This window comes from Bos grunniens, chromosome 20 (genome assembly GCF_055505025.1).
Source record: "Bos grunniens cultivar Pamir isolate PY7600 chromosome 20, Bosgru_T2T1.0, whole genome shotgun sequence".
Classification (NCBI taxonomy): Eukaryota; Metazoa; Chordata; class Mammalia; order Artiodactyla; family Bovidae; genus Bos; species Bos grunniens.
The window spans coordinates 29,622,257-29,637,363 of NC_141184.1; the positions used below are offsets into that span (position 1 = coordinate 29,622,257).

The 15,107-nt window shown below is 38.8% G+C and overlaps 1 protein-coding gene across 3 annotated transcripts in view; it reads left to right on the forward strand.

Annotated features, from left to right (window-relative positions):
- CDH6 (cadherin 6) overlaps positions 1-7,906 on the forward strand; it is a 150,185-nt gene extending 142,279 nt beyond the window's left edge. For all 3 annotated transcript variants that reach the window (XM_086362532.1, XM_086362534.1, XM_086362533.1), the window contains one exon: positions 1,901-7,906. In XM_086362532.1, coding sequence (XP_086218658.1) covers positions 1,901-2,391 — 491 coding nt within the window. In that variant the 3' untranslated portion in view covers positions 2,392-7,906. The remainder of the gene's footprint in view (positions 1-1,900) is intronic.
- Positions 7,907-15,107: the final 7,201 nt, after the last annotated feature.

Genomic DNA, 15,107 nt, shown 5'->3' on the forward strand with positions numbered 1-15,107 from the left:
TCTATTTGCTCAAATGTTACTTCCTTAATGATGCACTCTCCCCCCCAACACACACAGAAATATATGCAGCCCCTCAAACATATACAGAAGTCCTTCCCATCCTCCTTACTCTGCCTTACGTTTTCTTATTTATATTGCACTTATCATCTTCTAATAATTTCCTTATTTATTATACACATTGTTTTTTTCTGTCTCCATCCATCCACCACTACCCCCACTACCACCACCTCTGCCTACCTTATTCAGACAAGACTCTTGATCAATTTTTTTCATTAATACTGCCTAGAACTCCACCTGGCACAGAGTTGGCAATAAATAAATACTTGTTGAATAAACAAAAAATACGTACCATGAATGAAAGGAATACATGAGGCACCAGGATACTCTCTGGCAGCAAAAGAGAATGTTTACATTTATACAACCACATGCTTGAAAACAGCAGAACTGCATATCCTTGTGAAATAGTCTATAATCCAAACATGCTTCAAAGCATGGTAATTAAGTGTACAAGCCTTTTAGTCTGCCTGACCTGGATTTCAATTATTTGCACACATCACATCTCTAAACCACAATTTCCTTATGTAAAATGGAGTTATAATGGTGGTACCTACTTTGTCAAGCTCATTATGATAATTCAATTAGATTCTGTATGTAAAGCACTTAGCACAGTGCTTGGCACATAGAACTGTCCCAACAGGTAACCAATTATTAATACCATTAACATCTGAAATATTAAATATATAGACACCTGGGTGTGCATATATCCATTATTATATAGGTAGAGATGCACCTCTACCAAAGGCCATTATTCTGTAATTGTTATTGTGATAATTCAATTTTCATGGCGCATAAAAACTGGACCATGTTATGGATGAAAGAGTAAAGAGATATTACTGGTACTAATCTCCCCTGGACAAACCCAGGTTAACAATGCATTTTCTGCCCCAGGTGACTGTTTTCTCTCTAAGCTGTCTCTATGTTTTTATTTTCTCATCCATATGTTCATTCGTAGATGTGTCTCTTTACAGGTAGCCAGCTGTGTTCTTCCCAACCAGCTGTGAAGAAACATCAGGAGCTATTTAAATACAGTTCTTGCTTTGCCTCTAATTTGAATTAGGAAAAATCAAAAGAACAAACATTCCGGTCAACAAACTTCCAGAACATGAAACTCTGAAAGATTTTCTGTTTTAAGTTCCCACAGAAATATGTTTGTTTTGTTTAGCCTAAGCACAAATAATCTGGCACGCATACTATTACCTTTTCCCTTCAAACTAGCTGATCTTGAAGTCCAAAATGGCTTTCTGAATTGTATCTGGGTCTCTCCAGGTATTATCTGTACTTATATGTAAGAAAGGTATGCAAACATTCACATCTCTACTTTGGGCTTTAAACTAACTTTACACTTTTCTCGGGGAAAAAAAGAAAAAAGAAGACATCAGTGCCAAAGTTATTTTAGAAGTGGAGTTATGCAAACCCTTCAACACATCCCCGAAGGTGCCAGCCTTGTGCTTATAAGCAGTTTCAGAGCATTTCAGGTGTTCAGCATAATTTTCACTCTTTTTGCAGTACTCTCACTGTGGTTGAGCTTTTTTATTAGTATTTTTTTCCCCTTATCTTGAAACTAGTCTGCCATTTCAAAGCAAAAAGGAACTACTGACAAAACATGAAGGTGTTTTATCCTCTAGTTAAATTCTTAAAAACTTTCTTTCAAATATTATATAGCTACTCCATTGAGGGAGTGGGCGAGGGCCCTGATTTGATCAGGTGCGGAGGCAAGTGCAACCTTAAACAAGAGTAGTTTCGTGGAGAACTTTGAAAACTTCACTTTGTGTTTCTTCCTGATGTTAATTGGGCGGCAAATTAACTTTCCCTTCCCTTGCTGTTTTGTTTCTGCTTCCAGTAACAGTGGTGTTGTTCGCAGCTCTCAGGCGGCAGCGGAAAAAAGAACCTTTGATCATTTCCAAAGAGGACATCAGAGACAACATTGTCAGTTACAACGACGAAGGAGGAGGAGAGGAGGACACCCAGGCCTTTGATATCGGCACCCTGAGAAATCCCGAAGCCATAGAGGACAGCAAATTGCGCAGGGACATTGTGCCCGAAGCCCTTTTCCTACCCCGACGGACTCCAGCAGCCCGTGATAACACCGACGTCCGAGATTTCATTAACCAAAGGTTAAAGGAGAATGACACGGACCCCACCGCCCCGCCCTACGACTCCCTGGCCACCTACGCCTACGAGGGCGCCGGCTCAGTGGCCGATTCGCTCAGCTCGCTGGAGTCCGTGACCACGGATGGGGACCAAGACTACGATTACCTTAGTGACTGGGGGCCTCGGTTCAAAAAGCTCGCAGATATGTACGGAGGGGTGGACAGTGACAAGGACTCCTAATATGATATGTTGCCTTTTTTTTCATTTTTCAATACGACACTGAAAGATGTGAAGTGGCTATTTCTTTCTATTTATCCACTGCTCCGTGAAGGGTCCTCTGTTCTATCCGTTCCAAAAGTAAATGGCTGCAGTCTGTGTGGATCCAATGTTAGAGACTTTTTTCTAGTACACTTTTATGAGCTTCTGAGAGGCAAATGTTTATTTTTTAGTGCATCCTGTTAACCATGTCTGCCCAACAGGCGCTGGGCTGCAGAAGAGGATGGGTCGTCATCTTTTCCCCTGTACTCTTAGGGCAAGTCAAACACAGCTCAATTCCACTGGCCTGGTCTCTTACTACACTGCATTGCATTGACTCGAGGTCAGCTGACTGCTCTGTACATTTCACATGCTAATGGGATGAGGGATTGTGCTTTAATGATAAAAATACAGTTTTAGTAGAAGAAATGAGGGAGGAACCATTGTTCCTGGTGTATCAGCTCACAAGGAGATGATGAACTATATATGGGTGTGTGTTTCTGTCACAAAGAATTTAAAATGATATTTGCCCATCCTGTTTGTCCTTCATAATCTTTTTCCGGCACCAATGATTATTCAAAACATCAGATCCACGAGTGTTTTGAGATTCTCCTTCCTCTTTAGGAAATGATGCCAATTAAATGGTAATGTTCAAAAAGAACAACCAAAAAAAAAATCTTAATACGACCTCACTCCTTGCCCCTGGTTCATAAGACATGCAAAAGTTTGCTGTTGCATCATATAAAGGGAAAGGAAAAATAGCTAATAGATGTTAACAAAGGAAATATTTAGCATATTTTAAAGTTTGGTTTACCAAATGTATCATGGATCACTTGGAATTATTTCAGCCATCAGTAGGCTAATTACAAATAAGTCTAATCATTTAAAAAGTTCTTGAAGGAACTTTTCTGAGACAAAGTTTAACTCCTTGTCTGTAGTTGTCAGTATTATTCTAATATACTTGAAAGTAGCAGTGTGACGTACAATAACTCATATGCTTCAGATACTTCTTACACAATTAAGTTGCATTAGTAAAAGTAGATTAAATAAAACTCAGATCCCTCTCTCAGAGTTAAATGGGGAGGTAAGAGCCAGTCACACTTGAACTTGACACCCTGTCCTTCACATTCGAAAATATCCATATATTTATATAATGTGATATAGATGAATATTGAAATCATGGTGAAAACCTACATATGTTTGGAAGACGCTCTCAAAAGGAAAACTTGGATTCCCTACAACAAGGGTGTTTAAGATTGTAACTAAAATGATAGTTGACTTTCAAAAGCATTAAAATTTTTCATTGTTTTTAGCTTTATTTCCATGGCAACACTGCCATCCTTGTCTTTGAACTAATGATAAAGTAATGGTCTCAAACTACAAACAGAAAAGTAATGTACAATCCATCGAATCCATTATTTCTCTAATTATGCAATTAGCGCCATAGTTATTATCCAGAGGACCCAACTGAACTGAACTAATCCTTTTGGCAGGTTCAAATCATTTATTTCATACGCTGTTCTAATGATTTTTGTCATTAGAATCTTACATTGTGCAGTCATCAGAAATTTCCAAAGTACTGTAATAAAAACATCGTTTTGAAAACTTAAAAAAAAACAAAAACAGGTTCTATATGTATATAATATGTACTTAAGAATATGCTGACTTCCGTTAGTAGTCTTAGGGATTTATTTTCAGTTAATGTTAATTTTCTGCAGGTAATCTGAGTGTCATTTCCATTTGGGGATAATGTCATATCAACACATATTTTCTATTTGGAAACACACTGTTGTTTTGTTAAGTTTTAAATAGATGTATTACCCAGGAAGTAAAGACAGCATCTTTAAAATAAGAGATATATAGTCTTTGGGGGCTACCCAATTAGAGTGAAAAATTGTTACAACCGTATTATTCCTTGTGTTTCCTGAATGGATGGACTTCCCTGTATACTAACAAGTATTTTATGCTTGGACCGTTTCTTGCTTACAAGGTTCTCTTTTCTAGTTCTTCATACACACACAGACACACACACACAGAGAAGAATGCAAACAAAATACTACAGGAAGGCTTCACTGTAAAGAATCAGTATATATCATAGTCACAGGTAAGTGTTGAAAAAAAGATAGCTTAGTAAAGTTAATTAATAAAAACTAGTTACTTATAGCAATAGAACAGCACCTTAATCACACAACTTACTGTAAAAAGAGCTCTCTATCCTCATGTTTCATGTTATGTAATAAATTATATCAAGAGAGATAGTCCTGTAAAAAGAAAAATATCATCAGAAGTCTTCCTTTTGAACTTTCGGCAGTAATTGGAATGTCTGCGGGTTGATGCCAGCAACTTCAAAGTTTAGGGGTAAAATTTACATTCTCCTCATATAAGTGAAAGTAAGAAGTTCTGTAGTGGGATTTCTGAGGTGTGATTGGAAGGTATCTTCTACAGTTATACCAAGAACAGGTTAAAATGACTAAATATTTAAATAACTATTAAATCTCTTACCACAAAACCTGATGATGAGGTGAATCTCTAAGAAAGAGAATAAATTGAGACTGGAGCTGAATATTTTGCATTAGGGTCCTATAAATGTCAAGGTTGAATGATGTTTTCCTAAAATGAAGGCTGTCTGACATCATGGAAACAAAAAAGAGCCATAGTTTCATCATTCTGTGCTGGTTGCACTTCCTTCCCCTAAGCTATCAGGTCGAGGACCCAGGTCAGACATGAATGATTACTGGAGAAAGCATTAGTTTTCAGTTCAATTTTCACATTGTCTCTGTCCTGGTATTAGCTGTTTGCCATGAAAAAGAGGGAAGGAGATTGGAGACAGGTAAAGTTTTAATATTTGCTTTAATCACAAAGAACCTAAAGTTCATTAAATATAGGGAGATTGCTTTTGTGGGTTGTTTCAAGGACTTTGAGGCCCTTCTCACATTATTTTTCACCCTCTGATTCAAAAGGGAAAGTTTCTTCAAATCACTGAGATATTCCCTAGAATAAGCTGGAATTTTAAAAACATTAATCTATTGTGCATAAATTTAAAGCCCCTCCACTTCATGGCATGTTCTTCCGAAAGACCTGGAAAATTTTCATTCCCAAATAAAAAACTGAATCAAAAAATGAAAAGGAGAATTGAAAATGGTTCCGCAGAGCCATGAGAGAGGGGATCTGGACCCAGAAAATATATGTTTTTGTAAGAACTTTCTTAGCTTTACAGTTTAGACAGACGCATAAAGGTTTGGATACAAATTTGGATACAAATTGACTCCATTTTCAGATGGAATAAAATCTGCTGATTCAATTCTCTGTATAAAAATTTTGGTTTGATATTCATTTTCAGCTCCCAAAAAGTTGTACAAGAGCTCTTATAAGTTGAATCTCTACCTTTGAAGCAGCCAAATTTTACAGATCCAAATTAACTTTAGAATGCTTTCATTACTTTCACTTTAGGTAATTTTTAAATTTAGATAGGTAAGTAATACATAGATTTGAGATATTTGATTTGCTGAGCAATACCTTATATCAAATGCTTTGCCTTGAAATGATTATTTCATTGGCGATAATCATGTATAAACTACGAATTGGGCATTCCTCAATTTTATACACTTGAGGAACATTTTTTTTAAAAGTATGCAGTTTGAAAGGAAGGAGAAAGCTAATTCCTGAGCCCAAACTAAATGTTTAAAGCAGGTACAACTAAACTCATTTTCCTCAGGAACTGAACTAACCAACAAATTATTTTGTCATAGTCACTAGTGTTGAAGCAGTGTAATTACTTTGGAAAAACACTAGAAAGTCATGATCTCCACTATTTTGAAAGGTATCCTCTGAAAAGAATCATTTTAGTGTAATTTTATTCTTTTTTTGTTTTTATATAGACGAAATCTTTTTAAATTATTACAGGAGATTAAAACTCTAAGCTGTCTACTGTGTTTACATTAACACTACAAACAAGACTCCTTTATCAGACTATAAGAGTGGAAAGATTAAGAGTTAGTGTGTGGGTCTTCCAGAAAATGAACTACAAGCAGCTTTCTTTTGTAGAGGATACAAAATTACAATATGGTCTCCCTAAAAGTTCAATGATTCTTACAGTTGCAGCATTTTTAATATCCCTTTGGCATCTTTATGGAACAATTTTCTAAAGGGATAATTCTCTACTAAAAAATATTAGACCCTGACCATATTTAACACGCAGAGAAATGCCTTGGACTCGCACACTTGTTAAAAGTTAATAAAGAAATAGTTCATTTTTAAAGCCAGGAGTTTATGGTCTCTGCATCGTCAATTTAATTTAAGCATTGCTGAGACAATCTTTAATCTCCTCCCCATTTGGTAATACCTTATTTATGATGCATTTTCAGTTTTTAATTTGGGGGAAACGTTTGCCCAACAGAGCCAGCAGATGAAAGTGCCGAAAGGAGGTCAAATGGAAACAAAGCCTATTACCCACTGTATTTCAGACAGGACCAGGCACTTAGCCGAAGAGCCACTGGGTTATTAGATTAATTTCGAAAGAGCTTTTACAAGTTGCTTAATTCCGTTTTTTTAAAAACCCATGGACCACAAACTCAAATTTCTCTTCAAATGGGGTTAATTTGACAAATGAGGCATGGACCCAGCGTTGTGGAAAAAGCATTCCACTATAATGAGATCTTGGTCTTTCTTGCAAGACTACACTATTTATGTAAATATGTCTAGAGGCACCTACTATAAGCTTTTAGTTTTCTATGATCTATTAGTTTAGTGTTTATTAAGGAATCCATATGTATAGAATTACTAGGCGTTCAGGAGGAACGCTGTGTAGCAAACGTAAAAATGATCTGTTCGGGAGAAACATAGGAGCGCTTTCAAACCACTGTACTATTCTGTGATTATTTTCCTTGCTTTGAAAGTAAACTGCGTAAGAATAGGATTTATAATAAATGCTACGGGCGTCTTCAGTAGTATCAAGCTAAGGCAATTTGGCAGTCTCCTACCGTGATGTGTGATTTAAAATCCCCCAAATAAAAGCTTTTTGGTATTGATTGTTTTTAATTAAAAATACTCCCAAGTATAAATTGAAGCTGATGCCACCCTCGAAGATTTACCGCCTGGAGTCCTCAGTTCATATGGTTTTCTCGGTGTCGCTCGTGTCTCTGGCAACGAGAACACCTGGTGGAAACAATCACTGCTCAGCTTTCATCCACATTTCCAGCTTGGGAGATCTTTCATAACTTCACAGATTACATGAGAAACTTTTCTGTATTAGAAGAATGGGGTTGAGACAATTACCTTTTTAGCTCAGTGTGGCGGGACCATTCGTTGTAGTCAAATGGCAGATACACGCTCCTTGAAACGGCTTCTTTTATTTTTCCTTTATTTTCTTGGAAGTATACATTTAAAAAGAATGCAATTTAAAAAGTGATTTCTCACAAAGAGTAAATATGCCTTTTGCAAATCAATTTTTGTAACAAGTTATTTATATGATATTACTTAATAAACTGGTTTTTTTTTCTAACTTGTTTTTTTTTTCAATTCTCTCAAACTATTGTTTGTAATCAGAGATCTTTTAAATGTACATACTGATACACACTTTATCCTTCCAAATCTGCTGTTTTAACCTCTGAGAGAGCTAACTAAAACCAACTTACTGTATGATAATTCGCTTGTAAACAATAGCTTCTCCCAATCAGCGACATGTATCATTGGCACAGTCCTGCAGACTTCTTACTGCTGGGACATCAAGAATTCTACTATTACTTATAAAATTACTGTATTACAAAGAAACTCGTTCACCTTCATGGAAATTGCTTTAGATTAAAAAAGACAGTTCTATACTTTTGTCCATCCCATATCTCCATCCTTTATTTCACTCACATAAAAACGATTGTATACAGATTTCTGATTTTAAAAAGAAACAGCAAGAGTCACACCAGAGGGGACTAAGAATAAAATCCTTCCAGCATTCTGATACCATGAGTAAATAAAATGTTTTTAGCATATTCAGAAGTATAATATTTTACATGCTTATTCTTTTTTAAGCTGCCTCCTATTTCTACAGAGGCAGTTTCATAATTTTTTAATGGGGAGAATTGAATTCATAGCTTTGCAAAGGAAACTTCCATGTATTCATTCATTTGCTCAATATACAGTAGGACTGCCACTGTGTGCTATGGAATATTCAACAATAAGCCAAATATATTTTTCCCATCTCTCCAGAAGCTCATGGTCTAGGAGGAAGGGCTGCCATAAATTCATCATTAGGGTACCTACAAGAAGGTGACATGGAGACATCTTCAGAGAGGTATATATGAAAATCTTCATAGGATGGAGAAACTCTTTCTGCCCAGGTAGAGAAGTCAGGGGGAGGTTTAGGAGTTAGTGGGATGTCAATCACGGGAGATAAGAAATCAGAAAAAATAACAGGAAAAAGAGAGAAAAGAGAGGGCTGTTTAACCAATGCCATTGATCTCAGCTGAGGTTTCCTGAAGGAAACTGCTGCTGCTGCTGCTAAGTCGCTTCAGTCGTGTCCAACTCTGTGTGACCCCATAGACGGCAGCCCACCAGGCTCCTCTGTCCCTGGGATTCTCCAGGCAAGAATACTGGAGTGGGTTGCCATTTCCTTCTCCAGTGCATGCATGCATGCTAAGTTGCTGCAGTCATGTCCGACTCTGTGTAACCCTATGGACAGCAGCCCACCAGGCTCCTCCATCCTGGAGTGGGTTGCCATTTCCTTCTCCACCTGAAGAAAACTAGGTTTGGAAAATTCACATGTCACCAGAACACAGAGGATCACAAGTGTCACAGCAGCAGGCTTTTGTTGTTTCTTTACATTTTTGTTTATTGACATTTGGTTTAAAGATGACTCGGTGAGAAACAGAAAACCATGGAAAGGAATGATGCTGTCAGAAATACACTTGTTGAAGGATATGCATGTTGTACAGTAGTCTGCATGGTAGACTAAAGCCAAGCCACCCCCACCCCTCCCCAGCTCTGGGCCAGCCGAAGGCAAGCATAGCCTACAGTATCTAGGAAAATCTCCTGACCTAACAGTAACATAGGCAGGAAGGGCAATGTGCTTTCTCAAGGAACCAGCTGAGGAAGCAGATTGCTGCAAACATTCAGTGGGACTAAGCCCTAACCCATTGGCTTAGCAAACTACTTCCCATAATGATATTTATAGTAATTTATTCTAGCTGCCACAATAGACAAACTCCAGCACCTCTAGAAAATGTGTGCCTCACTCTTGTAGCTACATCATCTGGAGCATGCTGCCTCCAAGGTCTAATGTGGTGGGGAAGAGAGCAATCTAGTAATCATATGAGCTGTTCCTAAGGGCGGGGCATACTGTCTTAGACTACTTCTGCTCACATCTCAATCATATAGCCCCAGACTCACTGGACAGAGGCTGGGAGATGTAGAACGATGAGCACATGTGAATCTGTCAGCACATTTACATGTATCTGCCACATTTAAAGTCAGTCTCTGTCAAGCTTGCAGTATCTCTCCCAATCTCTGCCCCAGTTATGTTGTTCAGTTCAGTTCAGTTCAGTTCAGTCGCTCAGTCATGTCCGACTCTTTGCGACCCCATGAATCGCAGCACACCAGCCTCCCCTGCCCATAACCATCTCCCGGAGTTCATTCAAATTCACGTCCATCGAGTCGGTGATGCCATCCCACCATCTCATCCTCTGTCGTCCCCTTCTCCTCCTGTCCCCAATCCCTCCCAGCATCAGTCTTTTCCAATGAGTCAACTCTTCACATGAGGTGGCCAAAGTATTGGAGTTTCAGCTTTAGCATCATTCCTTCCAAAGAACACCCAGGACTGATCTCCTTTAGGATGGACTGGTTGGATCTCCTTGTAGTCGAAGGGACTCTCAAGAGTCTTCTCCAACACCACACTTCAAAAGCATCAATTCTTTGGCGCTCAGCTTTCTTCACAGTCCAACTCTCGCATCCATACATGACCACTGGAAAAACCATAGCCTTGACGAGACGGACCTTTGTTGGCAAAGTAATGTTGTTATTTAGTCGCAAAGTCATGTCCAACTCTTCCAGACCCCATGGACTGCAGCACACCAGGCTTCCTTGTCCCTCACCATCTCCTGGAGTTTGCCCAAGTTCATATCCATCACATCAGTGATGCCATCCAACCATTTCATCCTCAATCATATCCATAATAATCTTGAGTGTGTTATCAGAAGAGCAGGTAGGAAGTCATTTATAGGGAATTATTTGGCAGTCCAGTGGTTAGGACTCAGTGCTTTCGTTGTCATGGTTCAATCCCTAGTCAGAGAACTAAATCATTTTTAAATTCAACCTTCAAGTTGAAAAACCTTGTAAGAGGTGCTTGTCTGCCATCCTTGAGTCTACTGCCCATGGTAGGCATTGCTAATGAATTGATTCATGGATTTCTAGCCTTATGCATCTCTAACAGAAATGCCCCAGCAGCTACCAACAATAGAACAATGTTGACCTATTTGCTATCACAAACCTTAGAAATTAAGCTCTCTAGTAAAAGACTTGCTTTTTTTTGTTATAGTTCTAAGTTTTTTTTACTACTCACCACTGACATTTAAGAAGAGCTTTCTGGTCTTGAAGTTGTAAAAAATTCAGAAGAATTAAGGAAGCCGAAAGGGCTCAGCTTGTCATTATAATTAGCTCACATCTTTAGTTCATAAATCTGAACAAACAAGCATGTATCTTTTTCAACAATTCAGATGTTAATTTCAGCCTTGTTGATGCATTTCCCTAAAGTGATACTGTGTGCGCATGCTCAGTCATGTCCAACTATTTTGCAACCTCATGGACTGTACCCTGCCAGGCTCCTCTGTCCATGGGATTTTGCAGGCAAGAATACTGGTGTGGGTAGCCATTTCCTTCTCCAGGGGATCTTCCCAACCCAGCAATCGAATCCACATCTCCTGCATTGGCAGGTGGATTCTTTACCAACTGTACCACCTGGGAAGCCTATGTAGTGATATTCATGAGCCTTTACATTCATTCTGCAAAAATTATCTGAGACTCTACAATGGGCCAGGCAGGCTTCTCTGGTGGGTCAGATGGTAAAGAATCTGCCTGCAGTGCAGGAGACCTGGGTTTGATCCCTGGGTTGGGAAGACCCCCTGGAGAAGGAAGTGGCTACTCACTCCAGTATTCTTGCCTGGAGAATCCCAGGGACAGGGGAGTCTGGAGGACTACAGCCCATGGGGTCGCAAAGAGTAAGACACAACTGAGCAACTAAGACACACTCACTCACACACAGTGAGCCAGGCATTGATCAAGGTGATAGGAATATGGGAATAAAAAAGACACACACCCTGCTCTGTGCACACCCTTCCTTCAAGGACTGCCATGATTTAATCTCCCATTATTAATCTTGGTTTGCTTGACTAAACATTTCGTATGGAATGACACCTTGATTCTTTAGATCACTTTTCTGGTCTAATATTCCTGAATTCAACACTTTTCTAAATATGCTATGAATAGATATGGTTCTTTAAAAGAAGTAGATTGTCTCCTACTTCTGTCTATAAAATACTTATTTCTTTTTCAAAATGACTCCCTTGACATATTAGATCATCTTTATTGCTTCCTGAACCATTTAGTCTCAAAAACTTAACTTTTAACAGTGAATGTCTTGTTTGCACATTGGTAAGAAAATGTCTTCTTATAGTCAGTAAAGGATAGGTTTTATTAAACCTTTTAAGTTTGCCTAGCTGCCTGATAATACTGCCTTACTTTTATGTAGCACTTTAGAAATAACTACTATATATATGACTTAATATAATTCTCACAGAAGCCCTGTACACTAGGCTGTATCATCCCCATTTCACAACAAAGTGGGGCTATTTGTCCTTAGGTCGCATCACAGGAATTAGAATTAAACTTAATTCTTTAAACTCAGGCTCTGCAATCACACCACTAAATCATCCATTTCCTCCTTTTTATGGATAGTCCAATCCCATCCATTTGAGATAAATACTTATTGGCAGAAAAGAAAAGGCTTCCTTTTTCCTTTATATAAATTCAGATGAGGCTGGAATTCACTGATGGCTTCAAACTTAGAGACATTCCTCTCTATAACATCAACCCAAATGCTCCACGAAGGAAAAAAGAACTTGAAAAGCAAAATTCTGCCTGCTGACCCAATTACTCAATTGATTCCTACCAAAAAACACCACTGGGTCAGTGTTTCCAAAGAACAATTGTCCCAATAAATATAAATTCCTCCCAAAGCCGCCAAAACTCTAGTTGTTTATATAATAATCATCTTTACAGTAATGATAATTCATACAATGAAATTGTGGTTAACCTTCTGTAAGGTAGCCATGTCCTTCAGGAGGTGGGAGAGAAGGAAAAGAATTAGGACTTCCTGTTGCAATTCAGATTTCATGAGTTTAGAGGGACAAAGGAGACTTGCTCTATCCAGAAGCATCCATTAAATTCAAGTACCCACCCCAATGGGCTCCCCGGAAGGTGCTACTGGTAAAGAACCTGCCTACCAATATAGGAGACATGAGACATGGGTTTGATCCCTGGGTTAGGAAGATCTCTTGAAGGAGGGCATGACAACCCACTCCAGTATTCTTGCCTAGAGAATCTCATGGACAGAGGAGCCTGATGGACTACAGCCCACGGGGTCCCAAAGAGTCGGACATGACTGAAGTGATTTAGCACACACAGACATACACCCACACCAGTAGCCTGGTGTCTGCTTTATCTCTGGAAAATCCACCTACTCAGTTAGGTGGTATCCATGTACCAGAGTGGTAGCTACAAATCTTTGTTTACAAACTAAAAGTAAAGTACCTTTCATACTTTTCTGTAACTGAACAAGGTAAGACATGACTTAGAGACTAGACAATAACTGAACTTCATCTCTATTTTGAAGATGTTGCTCACTTGATTCCTGTGAGCAACAGAAGCTCAGCTTTTAGTCATTTAGATTTCTTTCCATACTGTAATACTGATACTGCAATAACAGTAATTTTCCATACTGTAATACTGCAGCCAAGTTCTAAGGGGTCAAGGTAACCTTCAAGAGTGGGGGTCAGGAGAAAGATGAGGCATAGTCAAAGCTTAAAGCTCATCTGCTAAGGGAGTTAGGGGAAGTAGATGGATTCCAGAAAAAAATATGATAATTCTCTTAACCCTCCCTGTCTGTTTGCCTACCTATCACAAAATGGGGAAGCTGAAGTTTATTGATCAGAACTGCTTTTTATGTTATTGTCATTTCTTATCCTCAGAAGGTCAGGATCAAAAGCTTAAGAAAGACACCTGATTCTTTCCTGACTTATGGCTTTGGCCAAGGTTCAGAAAGCGCTGAAAGTTACCTCTGAATGTCACTGTGTCAAATTGAATGCTAATTTATAACAGTGTTTTTCCTACGCTTTACTATCACAAGCATTATAAAAAGTATTCATGATAGTATTAAAATATAATAGTATATAAAATTGAGCCAGTGTTCAATGATTTCTGAACATTTCTTATGTGATGAGAACTTTACTACCTGCTTTATTTATAAAATATATTTTTCCTTTATCATAAATCAAGATCATGACTAAGTATTTTCTGATTTGTGAAAACATTATGCAAAAAAATCTTGCAAAGTTACAAAAATCAGATCACAATCAAATAGATGTTTAACAAATAACTTGTATTGAAAAAACAATAACATGATTCAGACTGGTTTCCTTTGGATCCAAAGATCTGTATCTACCTTAAAAGAATTTGGCCAAATGACACCAAGATTCAAATGATATCTCAAGTGAGAAAAGGTTGAGGGGCAGATTGATTTTGGCATTAAGACATGAGCTGGGCCCCAGCAGGAATGCTAGAATCTACAACTGTCCCTGGAATTCAGTTGCTCTAAAGTGCAAGTTCACTGGTCCACTCCAGGAATAACCAGAGCTGTTTTATGTACTCCATAGGCTGTAGGCTTTCTGAAGTTCGCATTATATTAAACATTAATGTATACCCACACTAAAAAATTATATTGAGGTATAGTTGATTTACAATGTTATATTAGTTTCAGGTGTGTAGCAAAGTAAATCACTTATATGAATTTGAATACATATATCCACTGGGCTTCCCAGATGGCCCAGTGGTAAAGATTCTGCCTGCCAATGCAGGAGACTCCAGAGACTTAGGTTTGGTCCCTGGGTTGAGAAGATCACCTGGAGTAAAAATGGCAACTGCCAGGCTCCCCCGTCCCTGGGATTCTCCAGACAAGAACACTGGAGTGGGTTGCCATTTCCTTCTCCAATGCAGGGAAGTGAAAAGTGAAAGTGAAGTCGCTCAGTCGTGTCCGACTCAGCGACCCCATGGACTGCAGCCTACCAAGCTCCGCTGTCCATGGGATTCTCCAGGTAAGAATACTGGAGTGGACTGCTGTGCCTCCTCCAGGGGATCTTCCCAACCCAGGGATTGAACCCATGTCTCATGTCTCCTGTATTTCCAGTATTCTTGCCTGGAAAATTCCATGGACAGAGGAGCCTGGTGGGCTACAGTCCATGCAGTTGCAGAGTCAGACACAACTTAGTGCCCAGGAGTGTGCACACACACACAATATTCTATTGTATATATTTACCACATCTTCTTTATCCGTTCCTCCTTTGATGGACATTTAATTTCATCCCACACCCTGGGTTTCTCCCATGCCCTAGATATTGCAAATAGACCTGCAATGCAATCCCACTCCTGGGCATATACCCAGG